This window comes from Ahaetulla prasina, chromosome 18 (genome assembly GCF_028640845.1).
Source record: "Ahaetulla prasina isolate Xishuangbanna chromosome 18, ASM2864084v1, whole genome shotgun sequence".
In the NCBI taxonomy this organism is placed as follows: domain Eukaryota; kingdom Metazoa; phylum Chordata; class Lepidosauria; order Squamata; family Colubridae; genus Ahaetulla; species Ahaetulla prasina.
In genome coordinates, this window is record NC_080556.1 from 4,862,111 (window position 1) to 4,889,393 (window position 27,283).

General features: G+C 47.7%; 1 protein-coding gene across 1 annotated transcript in view; it reads left to right on the forward strand.

Moving 5' to 3' along the window:
- Positions 1-27,283, forward strand: part of ACAP3 (ArfGAP with coiled-coil, ankyrin repeat and PH domains 3) — a 102,842-nt gene that overhangs the window by 64,671 nt on the left and 10,888 nt on the right. Inside the window, exons 11-25 of the mRNA XM_058160879.1 lie at positions 6,723-6,835; positions 7,594-7,645; positions 8,167-8,267; positions 9,690-9,801; positions 10,407-10,615; positions 12,047-12,116; positions 12,957-13,051; positions 13,960-14,174; positions 15,506-15,604; positions 15,952-16,053; positions 19,304-19,396; positions 19,952-20,172; positions 20,957-21,066; positions 22,110-22,220; positions 22,985-23,046. Of these exons, the coding sequence (XP_058016862.1) occupies positions 6,723-6,835; positions 7,594-7,645; positions 8,167-8,267; positions 9,690-9,801; positions 10,407-10,615; positions 12,047-12,116; positions 12,957-13,051; positions 13,960-14,174; positions 15,506-15,604; positions 15,952-16,053; positions 19,304-19,396; positions 19,952-20,172; positions 20,957-21,066; positions 22,110-22,220; positions 22,985-23,046 (1,765 nt within the window). The remainder of the gene's footprint in view (positions 1-6,722; positions 6,836-7,593; positions 7,646-8,166; positions 8,268-9,689; positions 9,802-10,406; positions 10,616-12,046; positions 12,117-12,956; positions 13,052-13,959; positions 14,175-15,505; positions 15,605-15,951; positions 16,054-19,303; positions 19,397-19,951; positions 20,173-20,956; positions 21,067-22,109; positions 22,221-22,984; positions 23,047-27,283) is intronic.

The window sequence follows — 27,283 nt, forward strand, 5'->3', positions numbered from 1 at the left end:
TATATATATATATATATATATATATATAAATATGATTAAATAAATAAATTAAATAAATAAATAAAAATCAGGATCCAGACATTGTTTTCCTCTCTCTTGACAATATTTCTCCATTGCCAGAAATCTCTTTTCGCTTTTGGTTTGGTTTCGTTCTCTCTCCTTCAAGTACAGATTCTGTACTTGAGGATGAAAATTGGAAGGAGAAGGTGAAATTTTAGCAGGGTGGAAGGAGGAACCAGAAGTGGGTGGAAAAATTGTGGTGGGGATAAAAAAATCACCTGTTGCCCTGCTATTGCTATTGCTATTCCCCGCCTGTTCCTCTCTCCTTAAATTTTGCATCATCCCCCCGTCCTCGGATGGCTCTCTTAGAATTTGCTATCTCTTTGCGTTGGCATTTGATGTTTCCATAGAAACAAATGTCCAATATTGTTGGGGAGAGGGAGATGAAAAACAAACCCTTTCTCTATGCAAGACTGTTATATAAATTCAAATCGAACAGGAAAGGGAAGGCATTGGAAACGGGCAGAGGCTGGAGAAGGGGATGTTTAGTGCCTATTTAATGACATAGTGGGGGGGGGAAAGGATTAGCAAAAAGAGGCTCTTAAAACAATGCTTGAAGGGGTGTTTTATGGCCAAGGTCTCTGTACCTGTTGTGGACTATGTGCAATTTTGGCTTCCTCTCCATTTCTACAGCGGACAGTCTCTGCCTTCCTGTCAAATCAAGCTTGTTTTCTTTTCTTTTACTTTCTCAGCTCCTCAAGATAGTTAAGTCTTACATTCCTTGCTCGTCTTGAGTAATGAACAGTTTGTGGGCATGCAGAGAAAAAAAAACAGACATTCCTTGCAAAGGAGTAAACGGCAGGCTACAATTTGAGCCCTTGTTAGGTCTCTTGGAGAGGGACCGGGTGGCTCAGGGGCTAAGACGCTGAGCTTGTTGATCGAAAGGTTGGCGGTTCGGCGGTTCGAATCCCTAGTGGTGCCGCATAACGGGGTGAGCTCCCGTGACTTGTCCTGGCTTCTGCCAACCTAGCAGTTTGAAAGCAGGTAAAAAAATGCAAGGAGAAAAAAATAGGGACCACCTTTGGTGGGAAGGGAACAGCGTTCCGTGCGCCTTTGGCGTTGAGTCATGCTGGTCACATGACCACAGAGACGTCTTCGGACAGCGCTGGCTCTTCGGCTTTGAAACGGAGATGAGCACCACCCCCTAGAGTCAGGAACGACTAGCACAGATGTGCGAGGGGAACCTTTACCGTTACCTTAGGTTTCTTGGGCAGAGATTTTCTGCCCATCCTATGTGGTTGCTTTGTCCATCCAATTCTGATACTAATTTATTACTTGTATGTTGCATTTTGGGGGAGGGCGGGGGGGGGGTAGAGTTGGAAGGCAGCCCTCTGGTGCTTTCAGAAAATGGCTGCGTTGGACATTCTTCCCAGTCAAGATGGGGAAACGGAGGAAGTAGCCGATATGTCAGTTTCAATGATAACCCATCCCCACGAAAATCGAATTAAACAGAGCACTTTAAACCAATTTGGACACTTTGTAAGGATGGGCGTAAGGTGTGTTTTCAACCTCCGAATCAAATTGGGTTTGGTTTGCAATTTGGTTCGAATTGGAATGAGGGGAAAAAAGAGACCCGCCTACAGAGTTTAAAAATTCACAAAAGCAGCCGAACTGTTCTAGATTTTGGGATGGAGCAATTTTCAGAGAAGCTCGGTTACGCTGCGTCGCTCTACCTTGTGACTTGTGCTCATGGCAAGCGGCCACCGATGGGCTCCGGCTGTCACTGTTCCACCGATGGGCTCCGGCTGTCATTGTTCGTGATGAGGCTTCTCTCGGGCTGGGAGAAAAAACTGGGACCGGAATGGCTTTCTGGCTGTCACTCCGAATCTGTGTCATCAAGGCGGAACGACGCGTGGCATATCTTGGTGTCTGCAGCATTTCTCCCCTTATTTTTCTTGGTGGTCTTTATTAAAGCCAAAGGGGAAAAAAAGAAAAAAGAAAAGAAAAAGAATGGCATAATGGAGCGAGCAATTATGTTTTTGTTGTATGAAAACACTCACGTAAAATGTTAAATCGGAAATGATAAATAGACTCTATAAGGTTCCCTTTTGGGCCTCAGGGAACCAGTTCTGTGGAAAGAGGTTTTTCCGTGGACCGGAAGGGGCGTTGTTTCATGTGCTGCCTCCATCCTGCGAATGGGGCTTTGCAATGTTTGGACGGACCGGTTTCTGGCATGCCATGGCCCGGTACTGGTCCACGAACCAGGGTTGGGGATTATATAATGTAAGATTTCAAAGGGGAAGGAAGGGAAGGGAAGGGAAGGGAAGGGAAGGGAAGGGAAGGGAAGGGAAGGAAGGAAGGAAGGAAGGAAGGAAGGAAGGAAGGAAGGAAGGAAGGAAGGAAAGAAAATTGGGCCAAAACAACTCATAGCAGTGCACTGTTGCAGGAGAAATGTGGATTTATCCTTCAAAAATTGATTTTACATATAAGTCATCTCCCACCGAACCTATCTTTGTTGATGCTTTGATAAATTCCAAATATTGGAGATGCCGCAAAGAAGAATATATATATATATAAGTGCCATTCACAAGTTGTGATGCTTCAAGTTAATAATCCTGCAGTTTTGGCCTGGAGCATGGTCATAGTAGGGCTAGCTCAACCCAAAATAGGTTCCTACCATTGAATCTACAACATCACCATTTCATTTTAAGCCATCTCTGAGGTACCCACGATGCATGAATGAACAGCATCTTTCATCCTCTCCCGTCAGTTGAAAATCAAGAGACTAACTTCCCATTTAAAGCAGCCGCAGCCACTGGTTGACAAAAGCGGGACATTCAGGCTTATCCTTCCAAGGTTCTGTCATTCCACTTTTCACAAAATTTCCTTATCGTTCTAGGATGCTCAGCTCATTCCCTTAATATCATTAATAAGTATGGCATACCCTAGAACATAGAATAATAGAATTGGAAGGGACCTTGGAGGTCTTCTAGTCCAACCCCCTGCTCAAACAGGAGACCCTATACCAATTTCAGACAAATGGTTGTCCAACCTCTTAAAATTCCAGTGATCAATCAATCAGAATAGAGTTGGAAGGGACCTTGGAGGTCTTCTAGTCCAGCCCGCTGTTTCAAGCAGGAGACCGTATACAATTCCAGACAAAATGGCCGTCTTAAAAATCTCCAGTGTTGGAGCATTCACAACTTCTGGTGGCAAGCCGTTCCACTGGTTAATTCTTCTAACTGTCTGGAAATTTCTCCTTAGTTCTAAGTTGTTTCTCTCCTTGATTAGTTTCCACCCGTTGCTTCTTGTCTTGCCTTTTGGTGCTTCGGAAAATAAATTAAACTCAAAGGCCGAGGTTTTTTGTTTTTTGTTTTTGTTTTTTTTATTTATTTATTTATTTATTATTTAAATTTTTATACCGCCCTTCTCCCGAAGGACTCAGGGCGGTTCACAGCCAGATAAAAAATACACAATACATTATAAATACAATTAAAAGACAATTAAAAAACTTATTAAATTGGCTAAGATTAAAAATTTAGGATAAAAACCCATTAAAAACCCATAGATTTAAAAAACTAACCCAGTCCAGCGCAGATGAATAAGTGAGTTTTAAGCTCGCGGCGAAAGGTCCGGAGGTCCGGAAGTTGACGGAGTCCTGGGGGGAGTTCGTTCCAGAGGGCGGGAGCCCCCACAGAGAAGGCCCTTCCCCTGGGCGTCGCCAGACGACACTGTCGCGCCGACGGCACCCTGAGGAGTCCCTCTCTGTGGGAGCGCACGGGTCGGTGAGAGGTATTCGGTAGCAGCAGGCGGTCCCGTAAATAGCCCGGCCCTATGCCATGGAGCGCTTTGAAGACGTTCACCAACACCTTGAAGCGCACCCGGAAGGCCACAGGTAGCCAGTGCAGCCTGCGCAGGATAGGTGTCACGCGGGAGCCACGAGGGGCTCCCTCTATCACCCGCGCAGCTGCATTTATATCCCGCCCTTCTCCGAAGACTCAGGGCGGCTTACACTATGTCAAGCAATAGTCTTCACCCATTTGTATATTATATACAAAGTCAACTTTTATTGCCCCCAACAATCTGGGTCCTCATTTTACCTACCTTATAAAGGATGGAAGGCTGAGTCAACCTTGGGCCTGGTGGGACTTGAACGTGCAGTAATTGCAAGCAGCTGCTGTTAATAACAGACAGACTTAGTCTGCTGAGCCATCAGAGGCCCTTTTATTTTTTTATTTTTATTTTTAGCCAAACGCTCAAATCCCAAACGCTAAACTTGTACCCATTGTTGGAAAAAAGAAGAAGAAAACTCAGGTTTAAATGAATAGAATAAAATAACAGAGTTGGAAGGGACCTTGGAGATCTTCTAATCCAACCCCTCTGCTCAAGCAGGAAACTTTATATCATTCCAGACAAATGGTTGGCCAATCTGTTCTTAAAAATTTCCAGTGTTGGAGCATTCACAACTTCTGCAGGCAAGTTGTTCCACTGATTCATTGTTCTCACCGTCAGGGAATTTCTCCTTAGTTCTAAGTTGCTTCTCTCCTTGATCAGTTTCCACCCATTGCTTCTTCTCCTGCCCTCAGGGGCTTTGGAAAATGTTCCAGGTTTGTTTTTGTTTGGGTTTTTTAAAATGGCTACAACCAAAGCAAGGCGGTCATTTCCCATGATGTGTACGTTGGGGTGGGGGGGACCAATTCCAGCGAAGTCAAGGCTTGGTCAAAACGCCAGGAGGTTCCAAGCATCCCTCCCGAGCGTTGGGGACACCGGTCATATTGCTTTTATTCACTTTAATGTGACATGAGCTGGAGTGAGCCAGCTTTATCGTTTGCGTGTGTGCGTGTGTGATGCACTCATCCTAAGCAGAGAGGATGCTTTGTTGCCTAGCAACTGTACATGCCGGAGGCCTTGCGGCTCCCAATGAGCGAAAAGCTTTCAAGCTAATGGTTGCTTGCCTTGCCTTGCAACTTTCTGTTGCTTCGGCCTCCCGTTTCTCTCCTGCAAAGCCAAGGTGGCTTTTCCTTGGGAAGCGGACAGCGAATAGATTCAAATAAATAAACAAATAAACATCTCGAAGGAAGAGGACGGACCCCAACTCGGAAAGGAGAGGCAAGAAGGGGTGCAATCAGGAGAGAAGAAAGAATGCACAGAGAGTCCTTAGCTTGCAACAGTTCGTTTAGTGACCGTTTGGAGGGACTTGTGACCGATTGCAGCGTCCCCGTGATCACGTGTCCCAAATTTGGGCGCTCGGCAACTGGGGTTCATATTTATGACAGTCGCAGTGGCCCTGGGGTCACGTGAACCCCTTTTTGCAACCTTCCGACGAGCAACGTCCACTGTGCTGCTAATTTAACAACTGGAGCGATTCACTTAACGGCGGCAGGCGAGAGGGGCCGTCAAATGGGGCAAAGCTCACTTAACAACTGTCTTGCTTAGCAACCGAAACGGGTTGGGCTCAATTGTGATCGTAAGTCAAGCTTGGCTTCAGTCTTCCAGGAAATTTTAAAGCTTTGAGATGAGAGATTTGCAAAAAATAAAGAAATAAAAATAAAATACCTGTGTTTTAACGGCACACACTGAGCAGTTTCTATCTTGCTTTAAGCCGTGGTTTCTAGAATAAATCATGTTTGGTTGGGTAACCACACTAGGCAAGGCCAGACACTGCGGTTTTCAAATGTGGGATGGCTGGATTCACTCAACACATGTTGACCCTAAACATATGTATTTTTTTTTACTTGCTCTCAATTTATTTGTAGATGGTTTGCTTTACCAGGCCCTTTTTTTTAAAGTAGGACGGACGTCTTATATGTCGAAACAAAAATAAACCAAACCAGACAAGCCACAAGGTGGCTTAAAAAGAACCACGAAGCCCTCTGCTGGCTTTCTGACTTCCACATCTGGATCGCTAGGATTTATCGAAATAAACCCACACTTAATTAGATCAACATTTTCTTTTTTTAAGGGAAGGGGCGTCCGAGCCTTTTTTTTAAAAAAAAAATGCATTTTGATAGAGAGTCATAGGAATATTTTTTGGTGGGGGGGGGGCAAAATGAGTGAGGCTGGGGTTTTCCTGGTTGTTTCTTTTTTTCCTTTCACCATTGTTGTTTCCATTCGTCTTAGACTTATTGTAGGAGTATGGCTACTATTTTTGCATTATTTTTTTCCCCATCTGGCAATTGTGGTTGGGGGGGTTGCAATTTCCTCACTAACCCCAAACCAAACAAATCCGATGATGGCTTAGCATAATAGATGAACGTAGCCAAAGGTTTGCAGCCTGCTTCATTAATGGACTGGCTCAACTTTCATCCAGATTATGGCTAAAATCAGAGCTCGTATTCATCCGGTTCAAGCGAACCGGTAGTGGCAACCTGCGGGACATAATCCCGCCCTATATAGCTGTGTTTTTGATGCTGCATGCATATGTGGACGGTTGTTTGATGTCGCACGCATGTGTGGACAGTGTGCACGAGCGAATTGCCATTTTTTATGACACTGCATGCATGTGAGGATGGCGCGTGAGCGAAGCGAGTGTGCGTGCTCACATTTCCAGTGCTGGGCGAACCGGTTGCTACAGTATTTGAAGCCCACCTCTGGTTACGATCCTACTTCCTTGCTCAAATCAAGACAGCCTGGTTAGCGTAAAGATATTTAGGATAGCTCTGTTGTATCCAAGCAGTCCCAACGCTGGCTCATGGTTTCCTCCTCTCGTCCCTGTACTTCAGGATTTCTCTTACGATGAATCCAAAGTGGAATTCAACGTCGATGCTCCCAACGGAGTAGTGATGGAAGGATACCTCTTCAAGAGAGCCAGCAATGCATTCAAGACCTGGAATCGGTAAGTTATCGGGAAGAGGCCCCAAAATTGACGCATCATGGACGGTTGGGGGTGCTTAGAACCAGGGATGGGAAGAACCAAGTCAAAATATGGACTAGTCCATTTCGCTTCCCTGCCCTGCCCAGATCAATATGGAAGTTGAACCCATTCATGGTTACTCTTCTCCACCCTAGTTCCCCTTCAGATGATTGCTGGGAGATCTAGAAATTGCCACAGGGGTGAAATTCTCTGAACCAACCGCTGCCATTGCTACCGGATCAGGCGATCCGATCCGAACCAGGAGCATTTCACCCTTGAATTGCCACTTCATTGCTTGTAAAGACCTTATGACGTTGTTCAGACAGGAAGCAAACCCAGAAGTACTAGCTCTGACTTAAGGGTATATTAACAGAATTTTGCAAGTCCGAAAATATCTCTCTCTCCCCCACCCTTTACAGTTGAAGAAACTAGAGAGGGTGCCTTCTGAGTTGCTTTCTGCTGGCTCATCTGACTATTGCCTAGTCTGTGGCTCTTCTTCCTGTCCTCCACCTACCCATATACCAGGTTGTGGAAGGCCAAGGCTGAATGGATTTGGCAACTGTTTTTCAAAGCCAACACTGTACCGCAGCTACCTCTAATAAAAGCCTTTTAGTTGTCATTTTCAGAATCTTCTCTAAGTCTCCATTTATTCTGAAAGGCAAGAGGGTTGCTGTCCGTCCTCTTTCAAGCTGTTTTTGTCCTCGTCCTCCCCCCACACTGTTATTTGTTTCTCTTTGCAGGAGGTGGTTCTCCATACAAAATAGCCAGCTGGTATACCAGAAGAAGCTAAAGGTTAGTTCCTTACTAACCCTAACCCTAACCCTAACCCTAACCCTAACCCTAACCCTAACCCATGGGTCGGCAAACTTAAACACTCAAAGAGCCACAAAGATCCTAACTGGAAGCCCCCCATTCGATTGTGGAGCCGACCAGAAAACCCCGTCCCTTGCCATAGAGTCTCCTCCCCCGCAACCGGAATCTCCTCTCAAAATTGTGGTGCCAACTGGCGACAGGGAGCCGCAAAAGAGGGATGAAAGAGCCACATGTGGCTCCAGAGCCCCGGGTTGCCGACTCTTGCCCTAACCCTAACTGAGCTGATTGGTGCAGTGATTCACAAGACTTAAAAACTCTTATTATTATCTAGAAGGGGGATAGATGGGGGCCATGCATGTTTTGACTCAAGCAGAAGCTGTTGCAAACTGTATTTATGTAAACGGACACTCGTTCAGTGTCTGCTACTGAAAGCATTAGCCGTACGGAATCCAGTTGCAGGGAGCCTTAACACAGATGTTTTCTCCTTCTTCCCCATCCAGGATGTACTCACAGTGGTGGTGGAAGACCTCCGACTTTGCACAGTCAAGCCTTGCGAGGACATAGAACGGAGGTTTTGTTTCGAAGTGGTCTCGCCCACCAAGTAAGTTACGGGTTCCTTAGAAGAAGAGAGGTGTGTGGGTGTGTGTGTGTGTGTGTGTGTGTGTGTGAATCCTTGTGTCATTTGTTGTATCATATCAATAGCAGTCTTGAAAAGAGGCGAAGGAAGGAGAAAGGGAAAGAGAGATGGAGGTTAAACAGGGAAGGAAGGTTTTGTGAGACACGTGGTCAGATTTTTTGGGGGCGTGCGGGGCGGGAGAGAATGAATTACTTTGGACAAGTCTAGTCTTCGAGGAAGGGTAAAGTAGCCAGTTCAGATATCTGTGATTATGGGAGAGAAGAAGAAGAATTTCTGCTTCCTTGTAAATCCATACATACATACACACAGTAGTGGCCAAAATTGTGGAAACCTTTTGGGAAAAGTGTATCTTCTAAAACTAGCTAATAACACCACTTTTTTTGGGGGGGGGAGTAATACCATAAAATCATATATCAATGCAAAGATAATTGAATCAAGAATGTAATGCAATAACTTTTATGAAGGTTTTGCTATTAGAATAACGGTTACAGTATAAAGAAGAAAAGTGAAACACGTAGAAAAAAAACGAGATATACAAAAATGATCCCCACATCAGTGAATCCTTAGTTGGGTAACCTTCAGCATGAATGATGGCCTTAGAATGTCTTCCCATGGAGTGAACCAAGTCTTTGAGTTCTGTAGCTGTTACAATGTGAAACCAAGATTGAATGATTGCTTCTATTAACTGGGTTTTATTGCTGGATTAACAAGTTTCTTTAGTCGGCTCCATAGATTTCCAATTGGGTTAAGGTCTGGGCTATTCCCAGGCCATTCCAGCAGTGAAATATGAGTATCTTGAACCTCCCCACAAAAAAAGTGGTGTTATTAGCCATCAAACTTCAAAAATACACTTTTCCCAAAAGGTTTCCACAATTTTGGCCACTACTGTACATCCATCCATCTATCTGCTTTGTCTGCTTCATAACAGTTTCTCCATCTAAACAAGAAACCATGCTCTCACTTAAAAATAAACCCTGATGTTCCTCTATCTATGTTGATTCTGGTTTAGCCCTTACACAATTTGTTAGAAGGATGCCTTTAGAGTCCAGTGGATTTCTCCCTTATTCTGCCTGGCTTTGCTTGTTACAAGTCATGATTTATGGCTTGTTAACCAAACCATTCACACACTGCTCCAAATTCCAGTTTTGGAGGGGCCAGGTGTGGCCGTGAACCGTCCAAGAACTTTTGTGTTTAACCTAAGTAAAACTTAGTTTGCCTCCAAATTTGCTGCTGCTGAGCCAAGCAGTCGTAATCGATAAATAATAAGCAAAGGGGAAATTAATATTTTCTGGTATCAAAAGGGTTGAGAACGGGAGGACCTCACTGGACCAGACTTCGATTCTCTTTCTCCTGGTAAGCAGCTTCTTCTCGTTTTCCCCACTGCAGGAGCTGCATGTTACAAGCCGATTCAGAGAAACTGCGCCAAGCGTGGATCCAGGCTGTCCAAGCAAGCATAGCCTCCGCTTATCGGGAAAGCCCCGATAGCTGCTACATTGAAGTGAGTAGAGCGGTCAGCCAGAAGGCTTGTAGGAGTCATACCCATAAATTTGTCGTAGATATACTGTTGGGGTCATGATTTAAGAGCTGACCAGCCGCTACGATGATGTAATGCTGGGAATGAGTCAGCAAGGTTTTTGGGCCGCTATCACTTTAAGAGACTGTAATAAGAAGAGGCCCTGTTGGGGTATATCTCTCTCTCTCCCTCAGTGTATGCTACTGTGCTGTAATTGCTGTTTGTTTGAGGTCTGACTAAAGTACGTGTATGTATATATTCTTTGTAGATAAAACCACGATTTAAATACAAACCGTTCTTTACTGTATTTGTTCCTGGGTTGTCTCATATAGTTACACTATGCTCATTCTGACACATCTCATAAAATTTTCCTAGAAATTAGAAAACAGATACGAGGCATCCTTTTTTTCCCCATAACGACGGGAGGCATTTGTATCCAATCAGCTTCCAGATTATCCTTGAAAATGGATACCAAAATATTTTTAGTTGCAATTAAGAGAAATCAAAAAGCAAAGGAACCTCCTTGAGGGATGCTTGACAAGCTGTGTCTTTGCTTGATATTTCAATCTTTGGCTTTTCTCTTCCTCCAGAAATTGGATCGAACAGCTTCCCCTTCGACCAGCAGTATCGATTCCGCCTCCGATTCCCGGGACCGAAGTGGGAAAGGGGAAACGATCCTGCAGAGGGTGCAGAGTATCTCCGGCAACGACCAGTGTTGTGACTGCGGGCAGGCCGATCCCCGGTGGGCGAGCATCAACTTGGGCATCTTACTATGCATTGAATGTTCAGGGATACACAGGTATCTTCCACATTATATAAGAGAATATTTGTAGCTCAGGGTTCAACTGTAGGGTCCTTGGTGCACTCTTGAAGAAGTTTCATCACCCAACTAGGTAACATTATCAGTGCTAGAAAGGAGTGGGATGCGTGGAGTGGAGGAAGAGGAGAACTGTGGGATCCTTGGTGCTCTCGGAGTTCAGTGGTTTTCTTGCAGACGTTTTCATTATCCAGCTAGATAACATCATCAGTCTAAGGAACTGTAGGGTTGACACTGATGAGGTTACCTAGCTGGGTAATGAAACGTCTGCAAGAAAACCACCAAGATCAGAGAGCACCAGGGACCCTACAGGTACTTTCATGAATGCCTCCTTGGGTGCTGAGAAGATCAAAGCACTTCCAGCTTCTTAGCTGGCCCAGGAGGCTGTTCTCCTGCCCATGCGAGGCAGTTATTTCAGAACAAATGCAGCAGTTGAGTCGTCAATTGCAATTTGACTTGGCTCAGCAGCAGGGGAAACTGTTGTGTCTTGCCCGCTCTCACCGCAGCCAGGGTCTTCTTATCTGCTTCCGAACGCTGAGGAATGTCCTAGTATGCCTCCCGGCCCCAGCCCTGGCTCCATGCCCAGACAGGCTGAGGAGGAGGGGCACCTCCCGGCCCCAACCCTGGCTCCATGCCCAGACAGGCTGCGGAGGAGGGAGCACCTCCCGGCCCCAGCCCTGGCTCCATGCCCAGACAGGCTGAGGAGGAGGGGCACCTCCCGGCCCCAACCCTGGCTCCATGCCCAGACAGGCTGCGGAGGAGGGAGCACCTCCCGGCCCCAGCCCTGGCTCCATGCCCAGACAGGCTGAGGAGGAGGGGCACCTCCCGGCCCCAACCCTGGCTCCATGCCCAGACAGGCTGCGGAGGAGGGAGCACCTCCCGGGCCCAGCCCTGGCTCCATGCCCAGACAGGCTGAGGAGGAGGGGCACCTCCCGGCCCCAACCCTGGCTCCATGCCCAGACAGGCTGCGGAGGAGGGAGCACCTCCCGGCCCCAGCCCTGGCTCCATGCCCAGGCAAACGGAACAACTAGACCCCTCCCCCTCCCCCACAGCATGTGACTCTGAGGGAGGTCAATTACCAACAGCTGCAGACTGGAGTGACCCTCGCTTCAGAAGAATTGATAGGCGGTGGCGTCAGAAGGAAGGGAGGGGCAGGCCTGGATAAGTGCTGAGTCATGGAGCCACACCCCATGGCCTATATAAAGGATCTGCTTTCTGGCATTCTCTGAGTCAGGCAAAGTCTAAACATATCTTGCTGAAGTCACTTTCTGGTCTCCTGCCTGCCCTGAGGACTTTGCTAGGACTTTGGCAGAGCTGCAGAGGCAAGCCTGATTCGGATTTCCCTGACCCGGCCGTCAGCGGAGGAGTGGGACATGACAGAAGCTGACCACTTCTCTTCATTTTGCCCTACAGGAGCTTGGGAGTTCACTGCTCCAAAGTGCGGTCGCTCACGTTGGATTCTTGGGAGCCAGAATTATTGAAGGTAAAGGCCAAACCCTCACTCGCTAAAAGGGATGTAGTCAGTGGTGGGATGCTGCCGGTTTAACAACCGGTTTGGTGATTGCGCGCTGTGGAGTTTTACAAATACTAAGCTTCTGTGTTACCACTTGGGAGTAACGCAGCTGAGGCGTGGCAATCCGCTCTGCCACGCCAATCAGCTGAGAAGATAAAGTTAAGTAAAGTGCAGGGGGCGGGCCGAGCTGATTGTCAGAGCAAACCGGTTTGCTCCCAGCTGATTGTTGGAGCTACCAGTTCGCCCGAACCGGTCCGAACCGGTAGAATCCCACCCCTGGATGTAGTCAAAAGACGGGGGGGGGGGGAAAGAGAGTCCAAATCACATCTTGAGTAAAACAACAATGCACAGACGCTCTTGAGGAAGAAAATGCGACGTTTCTGACACTCCATTTTGCATTCACTTCAAAAAAAAAAAAAATAGAATAAAAGTAAACCAGTGTTTTTTCCATCATGGCACCTTGAAGAAGCGGGGGAATTCTGGGAATTGAAGTCCACACCTCTTCAAGGTGCCAGGGTTGAAAACCACTGCATTCAATTTTGCAGCTTTGAAGAGAAAAATCGTAGCTTAAAGAACGAGCATCATATATTTAAGTGTGTTGGATTTGAACTGGGCAGAGAAGAACCAGTCCTGGAACCAAAGAAAGGCACCAGGTGCCTCTGTCTGGGGGTCCTATCCCAGAATGAGGGCATCGTCACTGAGAAGCCCCCATGATACGATTTGAAACAGGGTGTTGTACATAAACGGAGAAGCCGAAAGAGCAGCATCGGTTCACACATTATTCTTGTTTTTTCATATATTGTTCAAAAGCTGATGTGTGAGCTGGGCAACGCCACCATGAATCAGATCTACGAGGCACAGTGTGAGGAAATGGGGCTGAAAAAGCCGACAGCTGGAAGCTCAAGGTAAAGCTTTTCCCGCGTCTCCCTGCTACCCATGTTTTAGTACTGCCATGTCTGCTTCCCCGTGAATTAGCAGGCAAGGCTGCCTCCCAGCTTACAGCCAAATTACAGCGAACCAACGGCTTACAACCACAACCGATCCCAACATTTCCCTTGCTAAACGAGAGAGTTGTTCAAGTGAGTTTTGTCCCACTTTATGACCTTTCTTGCCACGGCTGCTAAGTGAATCACTGCAGTTAAGTTAGTAATAACGGCTGTTAAGTGAATCTGGCTTCCCCGTGAACTTTGCTTATCAGAAGGCTGCCAAAGGGGATCACGTGATTCCCCGGGACGCTGCAACCCATCCTAAATACAAGTCAGTTGCCAGGGGTCTCAATTTAGATCACGTGATGCGGGGATGTTGCGACAGCTCTGTGAAAAATGGCTATAAGTCACTTTTTTCAGTGCCGTCGTAACTTTGAACGGTTCACTAAAGGAACGGTTGTAAGCTGTGGACTATTTGTACTGCTGTTGCTGTGTTCAGATGACACACGTAAGCCAGTTAATGGATTAAGCTGTCTTCCTGGGGTATATATCCGTGGTGGGATTCAGCCGGTTCTCTCCGGATCGCCCGAACCGGTAGCGGTGACTGAAGGAAGCTCTGCCCGCCCACCCAGATGTAATGCACGATTACTGTGCATGCACAGAAGGCCGTGTGCATGCGCGGAGGTGGCGCATGCACTCACATTCGCGAACTGGTAGGGAAGGTAAGTGAATCCCACCTCTGGTATATATCAAACTGTAAATCACCATACCAAAAAGAGATTAAAAAGAGATTAAAATCCCTAACTATGATCAGTATTTAATAAGTCAGGCCTGTGGGGTGTGCAAACTCAGACTCTGAACGGCACGAGAAATGGGTTTCCTGGCAGGCAGGACAAAGAAGCATGGATCAAAGTCAAATACGTGGAGAAGAAGTTTCTGAAGAAGCTACCTTCTGGAGAACCCCTGGCCGACAACGAGCAGAAGCCCCGTCGCTGGAGTGTGAAGAAATGCCAGAGGTGCAACAGCACTACGAAGGCGCCCACGACTCGTAGGAAGTATCGGCACGAGGCGGGAAACGCGTCTCCGGCTGCCCACTCTTCAGGTAGGGCGATCCACATCATGAGAACTTGATGGATGGTTTAGACCAGGGGTCTCCAACCTTGACAACTTTAAACCTGGCGGACTTCAACTCCCAGAATTCCCCAGCCAGCTGGCTAGGGAATTCTGGGAGTTGAAGTCCGCCAGGCTTAAAGTTGTCAAGGTTGGAGACCCCAGGTTCAGACAGATGCTGGGGAATTCTGGGAGTTGAAGTCCGCCAGGCTTAAAGTTGCCAAGGTTGGAGACCCCTGGTTCAGACGGTGGAGCTTTTTCCTGATATCCCTTAGAGAGAGGGGTGGGGAAAATGCGATTATAAAAAAATACTGATTTCATCCTGAAATACGCGGAGCTGAGAATGCGGATATAGCCCTCAACGTATGACCACAATTTGAGCCTAAAATTTCCATCACTAAGCGAGGCATGAACCTGGCTTCTCTCTCATTGACTTGGCTCGCTGGGAAAGTTACAGGCGGTGATCGCGTGACCAAAGGACATTGCAACCGCCACAGATACATGGCAATTGCCAAGTGGCCAGACTTTTGATTACATGACTGTGGGGACACGCTGCAGCAGTCATAAGTGTGAAAACAGGTCATAAGTCCCCCTTTTTTTTTTCAGTGAACAGTCGCTAAATGAATAGATGTAAGCAGACCATTATCTGTAATGTGATTCTTTTTTTAGCATATTTAATTTTATAGTACTTCCTGGGACACATACGTCCACTTTTAAGTACTGTAGCTTGTTCGCCCTGATTTCAGGATTTGCCTTCAGTTCTTTCAAACACATTGATACCCAATGAAGATTGTTTTTACATTGTATTGGCAAGCAGTCTTGCCTTTGTGATTGCTTTGAGGTCTCTCATCCAAGAACTAACCAGGTTTGGAATTAGCCAAAGTCACTCCATACGGCTTGGTGGGCTCTGAGGTTTGCCGATTAACAGGTCATTATCAGGAAGCTACCCTAGCACGGTGATTTGTCCAATAAACCACAGTTTAAAAAATCCTGGCTTTGCAATTTTTTTTATATAAATATACCTATTTGTATGTGTTGGTGTCTCTACGTTAGAAAAATACCCTGTTTCCCCAAAAATAAGACCCAACTGGAAAATAAGGCCTAGCATGGTTTTTCAAGATGCTTGTAATATGAGCCTTGCCCCCAAAATAAGACCCAGATAAGATCATCAGACAGACAGACGCAATTAGTACCGTATTTCCCCCCCAAAATAAGACCTAACCAGATAATAAGCCCTAGTGCATCTGGTGCAAAAAATAATATTAAGACCCGGTCTTATTTTGGTGGAAACACCGTAGTAAATAAAAGTTATTTTTCAAACAGCTGCCACTTTGGAAAGGAAGTTCCGGCGAGATTCCCTCTTTTGCCCTGACGAACTGGATTCCCTCTTCTCGTACTTTGACACAGGAGCCGGACCGCGCGGTAAGTCTTTGATCGGTGATCCCTCCTCACACAGCTGTAGCAGATCTATGCTCAGCTACGAGAGGGAGGGAGCGATTAAAGGGAGAAATGTTGATTTTTTTTTTCCTGGACTTTCTCAAATTCAACAGCTGGGTTTCCCCTCCCTTCTCTCTTTGTTTTGTGCCACATTTAAGCAGCTGGTTCACTCCCTCTCCCCAAACTCCCTTTTTCTCCCTCCATGAAGAACAAAATCTGTTCGATGCATTTATTATTATTATTTTTTTTAAAAAAAGAAGAATATAAATTGCAATACTGTGAAAATGGGCTCTGCCTGCACTTTGTCAGGTTTCTGACCTCCTTCTCTTCAGGTGGGAACCAGGCGTCAACTCAACAGCCGGTGGGAGCCAGCCCATGGAGTGAGACCAGCAATGGCCCTGGAGGCAGCGGTTCACCGTTTCTCCTGGATGGAGGTAAGGCTGTAGAACATTACTAGAGGGCAAGAGCTTTGTCACCATGGATATCTAATATCTTACTGTATATCTGGTGACCTCAAAGCAGTGGTGAAATCCAATTTTTTTTTACTACCGGTTCTGTGGGCGTGGCTTGGTGGGCGTGGTGTGGTGTGGCTTGGTGGACGTAGCTTGGTGGGCATGGCAGGGGAAGGATATTGCAAAATCCCCATTCCCACCTCACTCCTGGGGGAAGGATGTTGCAAAATCCCCATTCCCACCTCACTCTGGGGCCAGCCAGAGGTGGTATTTGCCGGTTCTCCAAACTGCTCAAAATTTCCGCTACCGGTTCTCCAAAACCTGTCGGAACCTGCTGGATTTCACCCCTGCCTCAAAGCAAGAGGCTCTGAGGCCCCCAGGATCCATCTTGCCAGAAATACCTAGCTTTGAACAGGCTCGGGGGTGGGGGGAATCCAACTCTGGCTGAGAGACAAGCCTGGTCTTTGAAATGTGCCAAAATGGGCAGGTGAAGCCCAGAGAAGTAAAGAGGGAATCAGGACAGAAACCCAGTTTGATTAAAGTTAAGTGGAACTGAAGTCAATATAATTGGGCTTAAAGTCGGGATGTTTCTCCATCCCTCTGAGATTTCCCTGTGAGACAAAACTTCATTCTTTTGGCAGATTTCTCTCTTCACTCACTGGTCCCCGTCCCTATTATTAAGGAGGTTCCTTGAGGGGTGGGGATAACAGTGGCCCACCCATTGCTCATTCACCGATTTAAAAGGACAAACCGAGCACCGTTCTATATTGTGTCCCTGAATTGTATCGCTTTCCTTTCTGTCAAAAATGGTGTAGGGTCCGCTTCAGCAGGAGGGTTGGACTATATCAGGGGTCAACTGATATAGTTGGCAACTTTAAGACTTGTGATATAGTGGCAACTTTAAGACTTGTGGACTTCAACTCCCAGAGTTCTGGGAGTTGAAGTCCACAAGTCTTGAAGTTGCCAAGGTTGGAGACCCCTGGACTAGATGACCTACAAGGTCCCTTCCAACTCTTGTTAACCTCTTTATCTTTCTGGCTTTTCCCTGTTCCTTCTCTCTGCCAGAGGACCTTTTAATGAAGCTCCCAAGCACCCATGTTTTAAACACAATCTAGAAATCCTTCTGCAAACAAAACCGTACCAGCGGTAAAGGGTTTCAAACGAAACGTGTAGGCCTTGGTGAATTTGGAAAAGATTGGTGGGGCGGGGTGGGAGTGGGGAAGGAAAATGTTTCAGGAAAAGAGGTAGAGACACTTCAGGGCAGATGTGGAGAACCTCGTCTTCTCCGGTAATATTGTACTGCTAACTAGAGCATACAAAACCTTGAATACAGTTCATCTGCCTGGAACCCGCATTGTATATCGGACAATTGAGAGTGGTATTTCACAAGAAGAGTCCTCCGCTGCTCTCCTCACAACAGAATCCCTTCTGCCACCAGACTTGAAATTTTGGGCTCGGACAACTTAGAACTATGCCGCCTTCGGTCTGACCTAAGCGTAGTACATAAAATTATCTGCCACAATGTCCTTACCTGTCAGTGACTACTTCAGCTTCAACCGCAACAATACATGAGCACGCAATAGATACAAACTTAAAGTGAACCGCTCCAAACTCGATTGCAGAAAATATGACTGCAACAGAGTGGTCAGTGCCTGGAATGCACTACCTGACTCTGTGGTTTCTTCCCCAAACCTCCAAAATTTTAACCTAAGACTGTCTACTGCTGACCTCACTCACATTCCTAAGAGGTCTGTTAAGGGGTGTGCATAAGCGCACCAGCGTTCCTTCTCTCCCTCTCCTACTGTCCCCATTTATTTGTACTCATTTCCTGTGTTCATATCCACGTTTATACTTATTCCTGTTATATAATACAGTGGTCACCAACCAGTGGTCTGCAGAAAAATTAATTTCATTTTTTTATATTGCACTAAATCAGGGGTCCTTAAACTACGGCCCCCTGGGACAGATACGTGCAATGAATGTTTATGATGCTGCAAAGAGTCTCCCTCCTTTGGGGTCTTTTTGTGTGGGTCGGAGGGGGGCAGAAATTCCGACTTGGGGTCTGCTTCGGCCTCCTAGTGTGGAGCTTTGGGCAAAGGCTGGAGAGAAACGCCGCTGGTGGCGAAGATCCAGAGGGCCTCGTTCCAGTGGGACTGCATCATGGCCTGGAATTGGCTGACCATCTCAGCCCGCTGAGCCTCCAGGCACCGTTACCTGGCCTTGCACTCCCACAGGTCTTCCCTCTGCTTGAAAAGCCAATGCTCCTAGTCCTCAGTGAGGTGCTTCTGCTGAGCCTCCTTCTCGGTCAGATCCAATTTGAGCTGACTTGTTTTGCCAACTCTTCCTCCTGGTGGCTGCTTAGCTCCAACAACTGCTTCCTGTTGGGGCCCTAAGGAGCCAGGGCAGGGAGGGGAGGAGAAGGGGGGAGGGGAGGGGCAAGTAGAGGTGCCCTCAAGTTGACCGCACCCACCCAGTCACATGATCATCTAGCCACGCCTACCCAGCTGGTCATTAGGCAGATCATATTAGTGGTCTGCGGGATTTAAAATTATGAATGTAAGTGGTCCCTGAGGTCCGAAAGGTTGGTGACCCCTGATCTAACACATGCCTGACAAAATGAATGAATGAATGAATGACTAAATAAAACAAACATCCATACAAGATGTTTACGGGACCGCCTACTGCTACCAAATACCTCTCACCGACCCGTGCGCTCTCACAGAGAGGGACTCCTCAGGGTGCCGTCAGCGAGGCAGTGTCGTCTGGCGACGCCCAGGGGAAGGGCCTTCTCTGTGGGGGCTCCCACCCTCTGGAACGAACTACCCCCAGGACTCCGTCAACTTCCGGACCTCCGAACCTTCCGTCGCGAAGCTCAAGACACATTTATTCATCTGTGCAGGACTGGCTTAGATTTTAAATTTATAGGGGTTTTAAATTGGTTTTAATATGTATATTTATATTTTTAATAATTAGGCATTAGAATAAGTTTTTTAATGATTATCTTAATTTGCATATAAATGTTTTATGTGCCTGTGAACCGTCCTGAGTCTTTCGGGAGATAGGGCGGTATACAAATATGAATAATAAATAAATAAATAAATAAAAAAGATGGGCAACCAGAAAGGAGAGAAGAGCAGGAATCTCGAGCAACCAACATGCGGGGTGGGAAAACCGGTAGTTTATGATACCTATTATATTAAACGTTTACTTGGTTCCTCCTTTGATCCCATAGGTCTAAGCAGCGACAGTGGACTGGGTGGTAGCACTGATGGGAGTACAGACGTCTTGCTGTTTGGCTCGGTGGTTGATAGTGTCACAGAAGAAGGTGAGCTCTTCAGCCAGAGAGGGAGATGGGCCGCAGGAATTTCTGCCTTTGCCCAAAGCAGAGCACAGCCGCCGTAGAATTCCGCTACCACATCCGACAGTCGTGGCCGCCAACCTGAGATCAGGGAATAGAGATAAGATCTATCGCCAGTGGTCACAGTGGCTAGCTGGATAACTCGCGTAGCATAGCCGTTGTAATCTTGCTGGGAAGATACAATGCTTCCAGAGGTCTTTTGTCACCCGTATTTCATTTTTCCAAAGCTCTGTTGTTGTTTTTTTTGAAAAGGCAAGTGGACTTGGGTTTTTTTTCTTTGAAGACATTTTGCTTTCTCCTCCCAAGAAGCTTCTTCAAAACTGAAGAAGCTTCTTGGATGAGAAGCGAACTGGACTGAAGAAGCTTCTTGGATGAGAAGCGAAACGTCTTCAAGGAAAAAAAACCAAAAAGTCCAGTTGCCTTTTGAAAAAATAGCAGCTTTGGGACAACCATAAACCTGGATGACTGACTGACAATCTCCCCAGAAATGGTTTCTCATTCTCTTCCTCTTCCTCCCTGCAGAGTGTGAAGTCTCGGAAGAATCCAGCGGGGAAGTCGAAATTGAGCAGGAGGCCTCCGATTTGGAAGACTTGAGGGAGCTCCATCCCGGTTTGCTAGTTTACAAGGCTTCGAGGGCCCGGAACCTGCCGGTCATGGCGGAGGCCCTGGCCCATGGCGCCAACGTCAACTGGGTGAACGAAGAGGATGAGAACAAAACCCCGCTGATCCAGGCTGTCATGGGGGTGAGCGATACCCACGCTGTCGCCGGGCCAGTTTCGAGATTGCTCCATCGGGGCAAAGCAGGTCTGACTGACGTGTCTATGTGCGGTTAAAGTGGTCTTCATCGGCACCAGATCCCACTAAGGGGATCTCTGCCTCCCACTAAGGGCCAGAAGATGGAGGGGAATCCCAAGTGGATCTCCAAATTTGGAGCAGGAGGGGATGGACTTCCTCCTTAAAGCTACGATATATAATCAATCCTCGGCTTACGACCACAATGGAGCCCAACATTTCTGGGCTAAGTGAGAAATTCGTTCAGCGAGTTTTGTCCCCATTTTATGACCTCGCTTGCCAAAGTTGTTAAGGGTTATCACTCTGGGGTGAAATCTACTTATCTTCCTTACCGGCTCGGAAGTCCACACACCCCACATGCGCGTGCAGACCCTCTGCGCATGCACAAAACCTTCTGAGCATGCGCAGAAGATAAAAACACATTACTTCCTGGTTAAAACCAGGAAGTAATGACCACCCCGGGCATGGGGGTTGTCGGTGGTTCGGCGATCGCTACCGGATTGCCGAACCACCGGCCACGATCGCTACTGGGTTGCGAGATCTGGTCAGAACCGGGAGCATTTCACCATGGGGAGGTTGCAACAGCCATAAAGACGATCAAAAGTCGCTTATTTCAGTGCTTTGTAGCTTTGAACGGTCACTAAACGAACTGTCATTAAGTCGAGGACTGCCTGTATAACATAAGAGAAGTCCAAGACTCCAAAACCCTAACATCTCTTTCTCTGCTTCTTTCAGGGCTCACTAATAGCTTGTGAATTTTTGCTCCAGAACGGGGCAGACGTTAACCAAAGAGATATCCGAGGAAGGGCACCTTTGCATCACGCCACATATTTGGGCCACACTGGGTAGGTCACCTGATGTGCCTTCAGCTACCACCCCCCTCCCCAAAATGGTGGTAGTTCAAAATTCTGAAGCCTGGGGAAGTAAACGGCTGTTTGCAGTTGTGACTCTGCTCTGGAGACACCATTTGTGCTCTTGATTCTGTTGTGGCCTGTCGGCCGCCGGCCCCTCCAGTAGCCGTATCAGATGAGGAAGAGGTGTGAGAGTCAGGGCCAGCGTCAAGGCGACCTGAGAGCTCCGAGGGGGAAGAGGGAATGGAGTGAGAGACAGAGGCGGAGCTTGGGCCGTCCGTCAGCCCTCAGTTGGAGAGTCAACAGCCCCCAGGTCTGGAGGTGGTTGATGAGGAAGAGGAGGAACAGCTGGGTCCAGTGCCTGATGTGCAGATGGCAGAGGAAAGGAGAGTGGTGGAAATCAATGGGCCGGTCCTTGGGACGGAAGAGCCACCGCTGCTAGCGAAACCCCACCCTATCTCTGGGGATAAAAGGCAGGGGGCGGAGATGAATAGATGTAGCAGACAGCTACTCAACTTCCAGCCGGCCGATCTTGTTAGCCTGCGGTGAGAGAAAAACTTTTTTCAGGGGCTGCCGGCGCTTCTAATAAAGGAATCATTGATTTAACTTCAGAGGGTTTGTGGTCTCTGGGGAGCTGGGTCAGAACAGATTCTCTCTGGAAGGTCTGAGGATAAACAGATGAGATATCCTACCTCGCTGGTTTTCAAGCCGCTGGCGCGAGACCCAGGCACGTGCCAACAATAGGACCTGTGGGTAAATGGGGTTGAGAACAAAGCTGCTGACCCAGGTTAGTTCGAAGAGCAACTCCTGATGTATCTGACCCAGGTGGTAACCATTTGCAGGTGGAAAGTCTAAACAAAGGAACTGATCCAGTGTAAAGTAGCTTCCTGTGAAAGTCTAGCATGATACGTTCATGCTTCTTAACCTTAGTGTCGCCCATCTCTTCAAACTTTCCTTCTCACAGCGTATTCTTGGCTGACCTATATTTTCTCTCTCCCTTTTTTTCCCCCTTCCTCTTCTCTTTCAACATTTGGCAGCCAGGTCTGTTTATTCCTAAAGAGAGGAGCCAACCAGCACGCAGTGGACGAGGACGGGCAGGACCCCCTCAGCATCGCTGTCCAGGCCGCGAATGCAGACATCGTGACCTTGTAAGTGTGTCCTTCCTGCAATCGGAGAGGAGCTGCATGTCGGGGCTGGAAGGAGCTGACCTAGAAACTCAACACCCCAGGAATAGGTTGGGCCGGTTATGGCCAAAAAAATAAAAAATATCGTGGCTTAGCTCTGACGGACCACTATCTTTATAAGAGCCACGGTGGCGCAGTGGTTAGAGTGCAGTACTGCAGGCTACTTCTGCTGATTGCCAGCTGCCTGCAATTTGGCAGTTCAAATTCCACCAGGCTTAAGGTTGACTCAGCCTTCGGTCCTTCCGAGGTGTTTAAAATGAGGACCCAGATTGTTGGGGGCAAGAAGCTGACTCTGTAAACCGTTTAGAGAGGGGCTATAAAGCACTGTGAAGCGGTATATAAGTCTTAAGTACTATTCTTCCCTCCCTTCATTCTTTCATTCCTTCCCAGTGATTAGAATGCAGTATTGCAGGCTAACTGCCCGCTGCCAGGAGTTCGATCCTGACCGATTGGCTCAAGGTTGACTCAGCCTTCCATCCTTCCGAGGTTGGCAAAATGAGGACCCAGATTGTTGGGGGCAAGAGGCTGACTCTGTAAACCGCTTAGAGAGGGGCTATAAAGCACCGTGAAGCGGTATATAAGTCTAAGGCCTATTGCTATTCATCAACTGTGCTGCTTCCTTAGTGCCAAAGGGTTTAACTCCCAACTGCCTGTACCATCCCTGCTTGATCCAAGCACTGTTTCTTCTCCTCCCTAACTAACATTCCTCTCTGCTTCTCATCCTACAGGCTGCGTCTGGCTCGGATGAATGAAGAGATGCGTGAAGCCGAAGGTCCCTTTGGGCATCCAGGTCAATATACCAACAATAGCCCTACAGAGCTTCAGTACCGAAAATGTATACAGGAGTTCATCAGCCTTAACATAGATGAGTGTTAGTGAGAACTTCGGCAACTCTGCTGCCCACCTCCGCGTTCGGGTCAAAATTTAAGGAAGCTGAACTGAGCCCAAGAAAAACAAAACGAAACAAAAAAAAAAAGGAAACTAAACAAACTCTAGACGTGTGTTTTGGGATAAGGGGGGATTTGCTAACCGAAGAGTGGATGGATGGGGCTGAAAGCTGCACAGCGAGAGGAGGAGGAGAGCGAGAGAGGACCCTTAAAAACCAACTGGGATCAGATGTTGTTTTTTGCATTTGGTTCAGGTGGAGTGGGTGCATCTGAGCTTAAATCTGCCCTTCGGTTTCCATGCCCCCCCCCCCAAAAAAAGGCAATTGACTGTCTAAATGGTCTCTCCAGGCCTAAAAACAGGTGAAACGCACTTAGCAGGCGGGAAGCTACATTCGGAAAGCCGATCCCAAACCGAACCGAACGGAGGCTTAATCTTAATCTCTCTCTCCCTGCATCTGTCTCTCTTCTTTGTCTTGTGCACAACTCTTGGCCACGCTGACGGCCCTCGGCTTGCGGTAGGAATCCCAGACCGATTGGAGGGAAAACGGACCACACGAGACACACAAGCGTACACGTGTACACAGTAACGCATGGCCGGGAATGAGATAGCCCCGTTTTGAGCGTGGAGCAGGCAGGGGTGAAGTTCAGCTGGGCTGCCAGTTTGGTGTCTTCTCAGCACATGCTGCAGTTCATGGATCAAGAGGCGTGGGGGGTGGGGGTGGGCGAGGGAGACCTCCTTCCCTCCCTCCCTTCCAGGCGCTCAGGTTCCTGCAAGCCAAACGCTTCCTCTGGTGATGACTGATGGAAATTAACCAGGAGGTTAGCTTAGCTGGTTCAAGCCATAACTCAGCCGCTTCCAAGATGAGGACGCAATCCTTGTAGGGCGAAGACAGATGTGAATTCAGGCTAGGTTGGCGAGAAGGAAACTTGGCGCAGGCGGTACCCATGCTCGACTTTGTCCTGAGGAGGACAGACTCCTGCGTCTTTGCAGGAAAGGTTGGCCAGTTGGCTGGCACCAGTGAAGCCAGTGACCCAGATGGTTCCTCCTCCTCCTCCTCCTCCTCCTCCTGGAAAATTCGAAAGAGGTGTTTGAGGTGAGACAACTCCTGGGAGACTTGGTCTGGGCCTTTGTGAGATATCCTCTTGGTCCAATCCTCACCAACGAAAGGCAAGGGAGAGGAATAAACCCATCAGGCAACTGAAGGGTAACCTGATTGTGGACTGTTTCTGCTAGAGGCAATCAACTCGTTTCCAACGACGATCTCGCCGTGAAATCAAACCTCCACGCTAAAAATAAAAATAAAAATCCCTGCACATCGAAAATTAGCATATCTGGGACATCCCTTTCTTCCCCATATGCTGGGGTGTTTTTCCCCCCCCCCGTCCTTGAATTTCCTTTCTGTATCCTGGAGGAAAAAGGATCCAATGCCACCATTAGTGGTTATGGAACGCACCTCCTTTTGTAAACTTGTCTTTTTGTGTGCTACACGCTCGGAGCGTGGGACACCAACTCCAGCGCCTCCAGCCAGGGGGACCAACCTGGCCACGTAATTCTTGAAAGAATTCCTCTGTCTTTGTCCTCCAACTTTTTTTGCGCCCGTCTTCACCCTTGACTTCCAAAAGTGGTGAGGCTTGGAAGAATGCACTCGTCGCCGGCGATGGGTTTTCCCCTCCCCCTTTCCTTTTCTTTCTGTTCTCCCCCCCCCCTTTTTTTTAAGAAAAAAAAAAGAAAAAGAACACACAGCCACAGCCAGGGAGCACCGTGAGGGCTCTCTCTTCTCACTTCTTGAAGCAACATTTAGCTAAGAGAGCTAGATCAAACCTTGGGGTGGGGTAGGAGGGAGGAGGGTTTGGAATCCTTAAGTAACTGAAATTCCCTTGATCAACTCTCTTAGGAAATAGGGAAATTCAGAAATAGTCCTTTATTATTATTATTTTTTGCATGTGCACTCTTAACAAAGGCTGTGATTCCCCTTCTCACCCATGCATGATTGCAGAGGGCTCACAGAATTCCAGAATTCAGGTGAATTGAGGGTGGGCGGGCACTATTTATTTTATTATGGGGTGGGGTTTTGTTTTGTTTGGTTTGGTAGAACAGGAAACAGTTATTCTCGAAACCCACTTCTGGGTTTTTAAGATGGGTCTTGTTCGGAAGACAGATTTTACTTTAGGGTTAGAAAGCAGGCGGACTCCAAAGCAGCCACTGGTTTGTTGATAACTTGGGAGGGGAGGAAGGAAGGAAGATTCCTCAGTCATGGAAAAGCAAAGGCAACGATGGCTTGGGATTGTCCAAGGCAGTTTTCTCCACCTCAATTCTGCGGCATCAAACCATCGCAGTTTTTCATTTTTCGATCTTCTGCTAAGCCATGGAGGCAGCCGCGGGTTTGACTCGTGCAATTTACACTTTTGGGAAACAACCACCGTCTGGGACTTAGAGAGTCTTGCACCAACAGGGGAAGTCAAGTCGCGGCTTTTGAACAAGGGTTTTAAATCCAGGTGGATTCTGGGGTTCAGATTTCCAGCTGGAATCTGACGGTGGTGATGGAACCAGGGAGGTATAGGAAAAAGCTGGCAAAACGCTGGGTGGGAGTGGAATATCCCTTCCCCCCCCCCCCGAGTGGCTTTTAGGGCACTGCTAAAAGCCCTAGGAGGAATAGGGCTTGGAAGAAAAGTAGAACAGGAGCAGTTAGAAAGCCGTATAAAAGTGAGCTCTCTTGTTCCACAGTTGGCAAATTGGGATATTCCAGAACGTCGAGTCGGTTCAAATGTGAGGCTAAGGTTTGGGGGGGGAGGTGTTAGGTTCCCTTGAAGAACAGAGAATCTACTGCCCGCGAGAGTAGATTCTTTTGACTGGAATCCAGCTTTTTTGATATCAGCTTGGCTTCACCTGGCTTGTCAATGCATGTGCGTTCCAAGCTACCTTGCCGTCTTTTGCTTCCTTCCATCTGCAGCCACCAATCCCTTCGGCCAGCTCAGGAGCACCTGAGCATCCAGGTCTTCTCCTGTCCTACTTATCTGACTTCTTGCAACATCTGACTTATCCCATTTGTGTGTAATGACCGTGGCCTCCTTCATATAGGACTTTATCTGATCATAGTCAATCTGGATTATGTAAGTCGTCAGCCTAGCTCTCTCTCTCTCTCTCTTTCTCCACTTGGAGGTCATCTTGGGTGGTTGAGACAATGCGTCAAAAAGAGAGAGAGAGAGAGGGGTGTGTGTGTTCTTTTTCACTATCTGTCCTCTCAACTCCATGACGGGCTGCGGTACTGTCTTGACCTGGGCTTCCGATTTGCATTTGAACCCCTTCTCCAGATAACTAGTATAAAATGTAGAGTAGCTGGCATATTAGAATAGCCGTACGCGCATGGTGTCCAGCCCTTACGCCTTCTCCTTGGTGTACAACTTAACCCTTGATATATTTTTGTAAAAGCAAGAAGCCAGATGCCATTTGCATTCCATTTTTTCTGCTCAGGGAATGGTAGGAGATGGCCTCCCCCCGCCCCAACCCAACATTATCACAACCATCCTGCGAGGTCTGGTTAGGCTGAGCTTGTGAATAATTGGCCTAGACCCGTGATGGCGGACCTATGGCATGCATAGCCGTATCAGTGGGCACGCGAGCTCAGCTCCAGCGTGTGCGGCCCACCAGAAGTAGGGAAACAGGCTGTTTCCTGCCTCCGGAGGGCCTCGGTGGTGGTGGTGATGGGGAAGGCCAATTGTTCTCTCTCCCCAGGCTCCAGAGCCTTTCTAGGAGTCTGGGGAGGGTGGAAACGGGAAGAAAGCCATTTTTGCCCTCCCCAGACTCCTAGAAAGGCTCTGGAGTCTGAGGAGAGAGAAAAACAGGCCTACCAGGCCATCGTGTGCCAAGAGCGTGGGGAGCGTGGGGGGTGGGGTCGTGCATGCATGCATAGGGGCAGGGTGCATAGAATTATGGTTGTGGGTTATGCACATGTGACACCACCCCGCACTCCCCCCCTCCGCTCCTGGCACACAATAGCAAAAAGGTTAGCCATCACTGGCCTAGACTTATGCAAGAAAGTTCATCGCTTCTAATGACTGTGCTTTTCCCAATGGTTATTATTTCTTTTTCTTTCTTTCTTTCTTTCTTTTTTTTTGGGGGGGAGTGGATTTTTCTTTTGA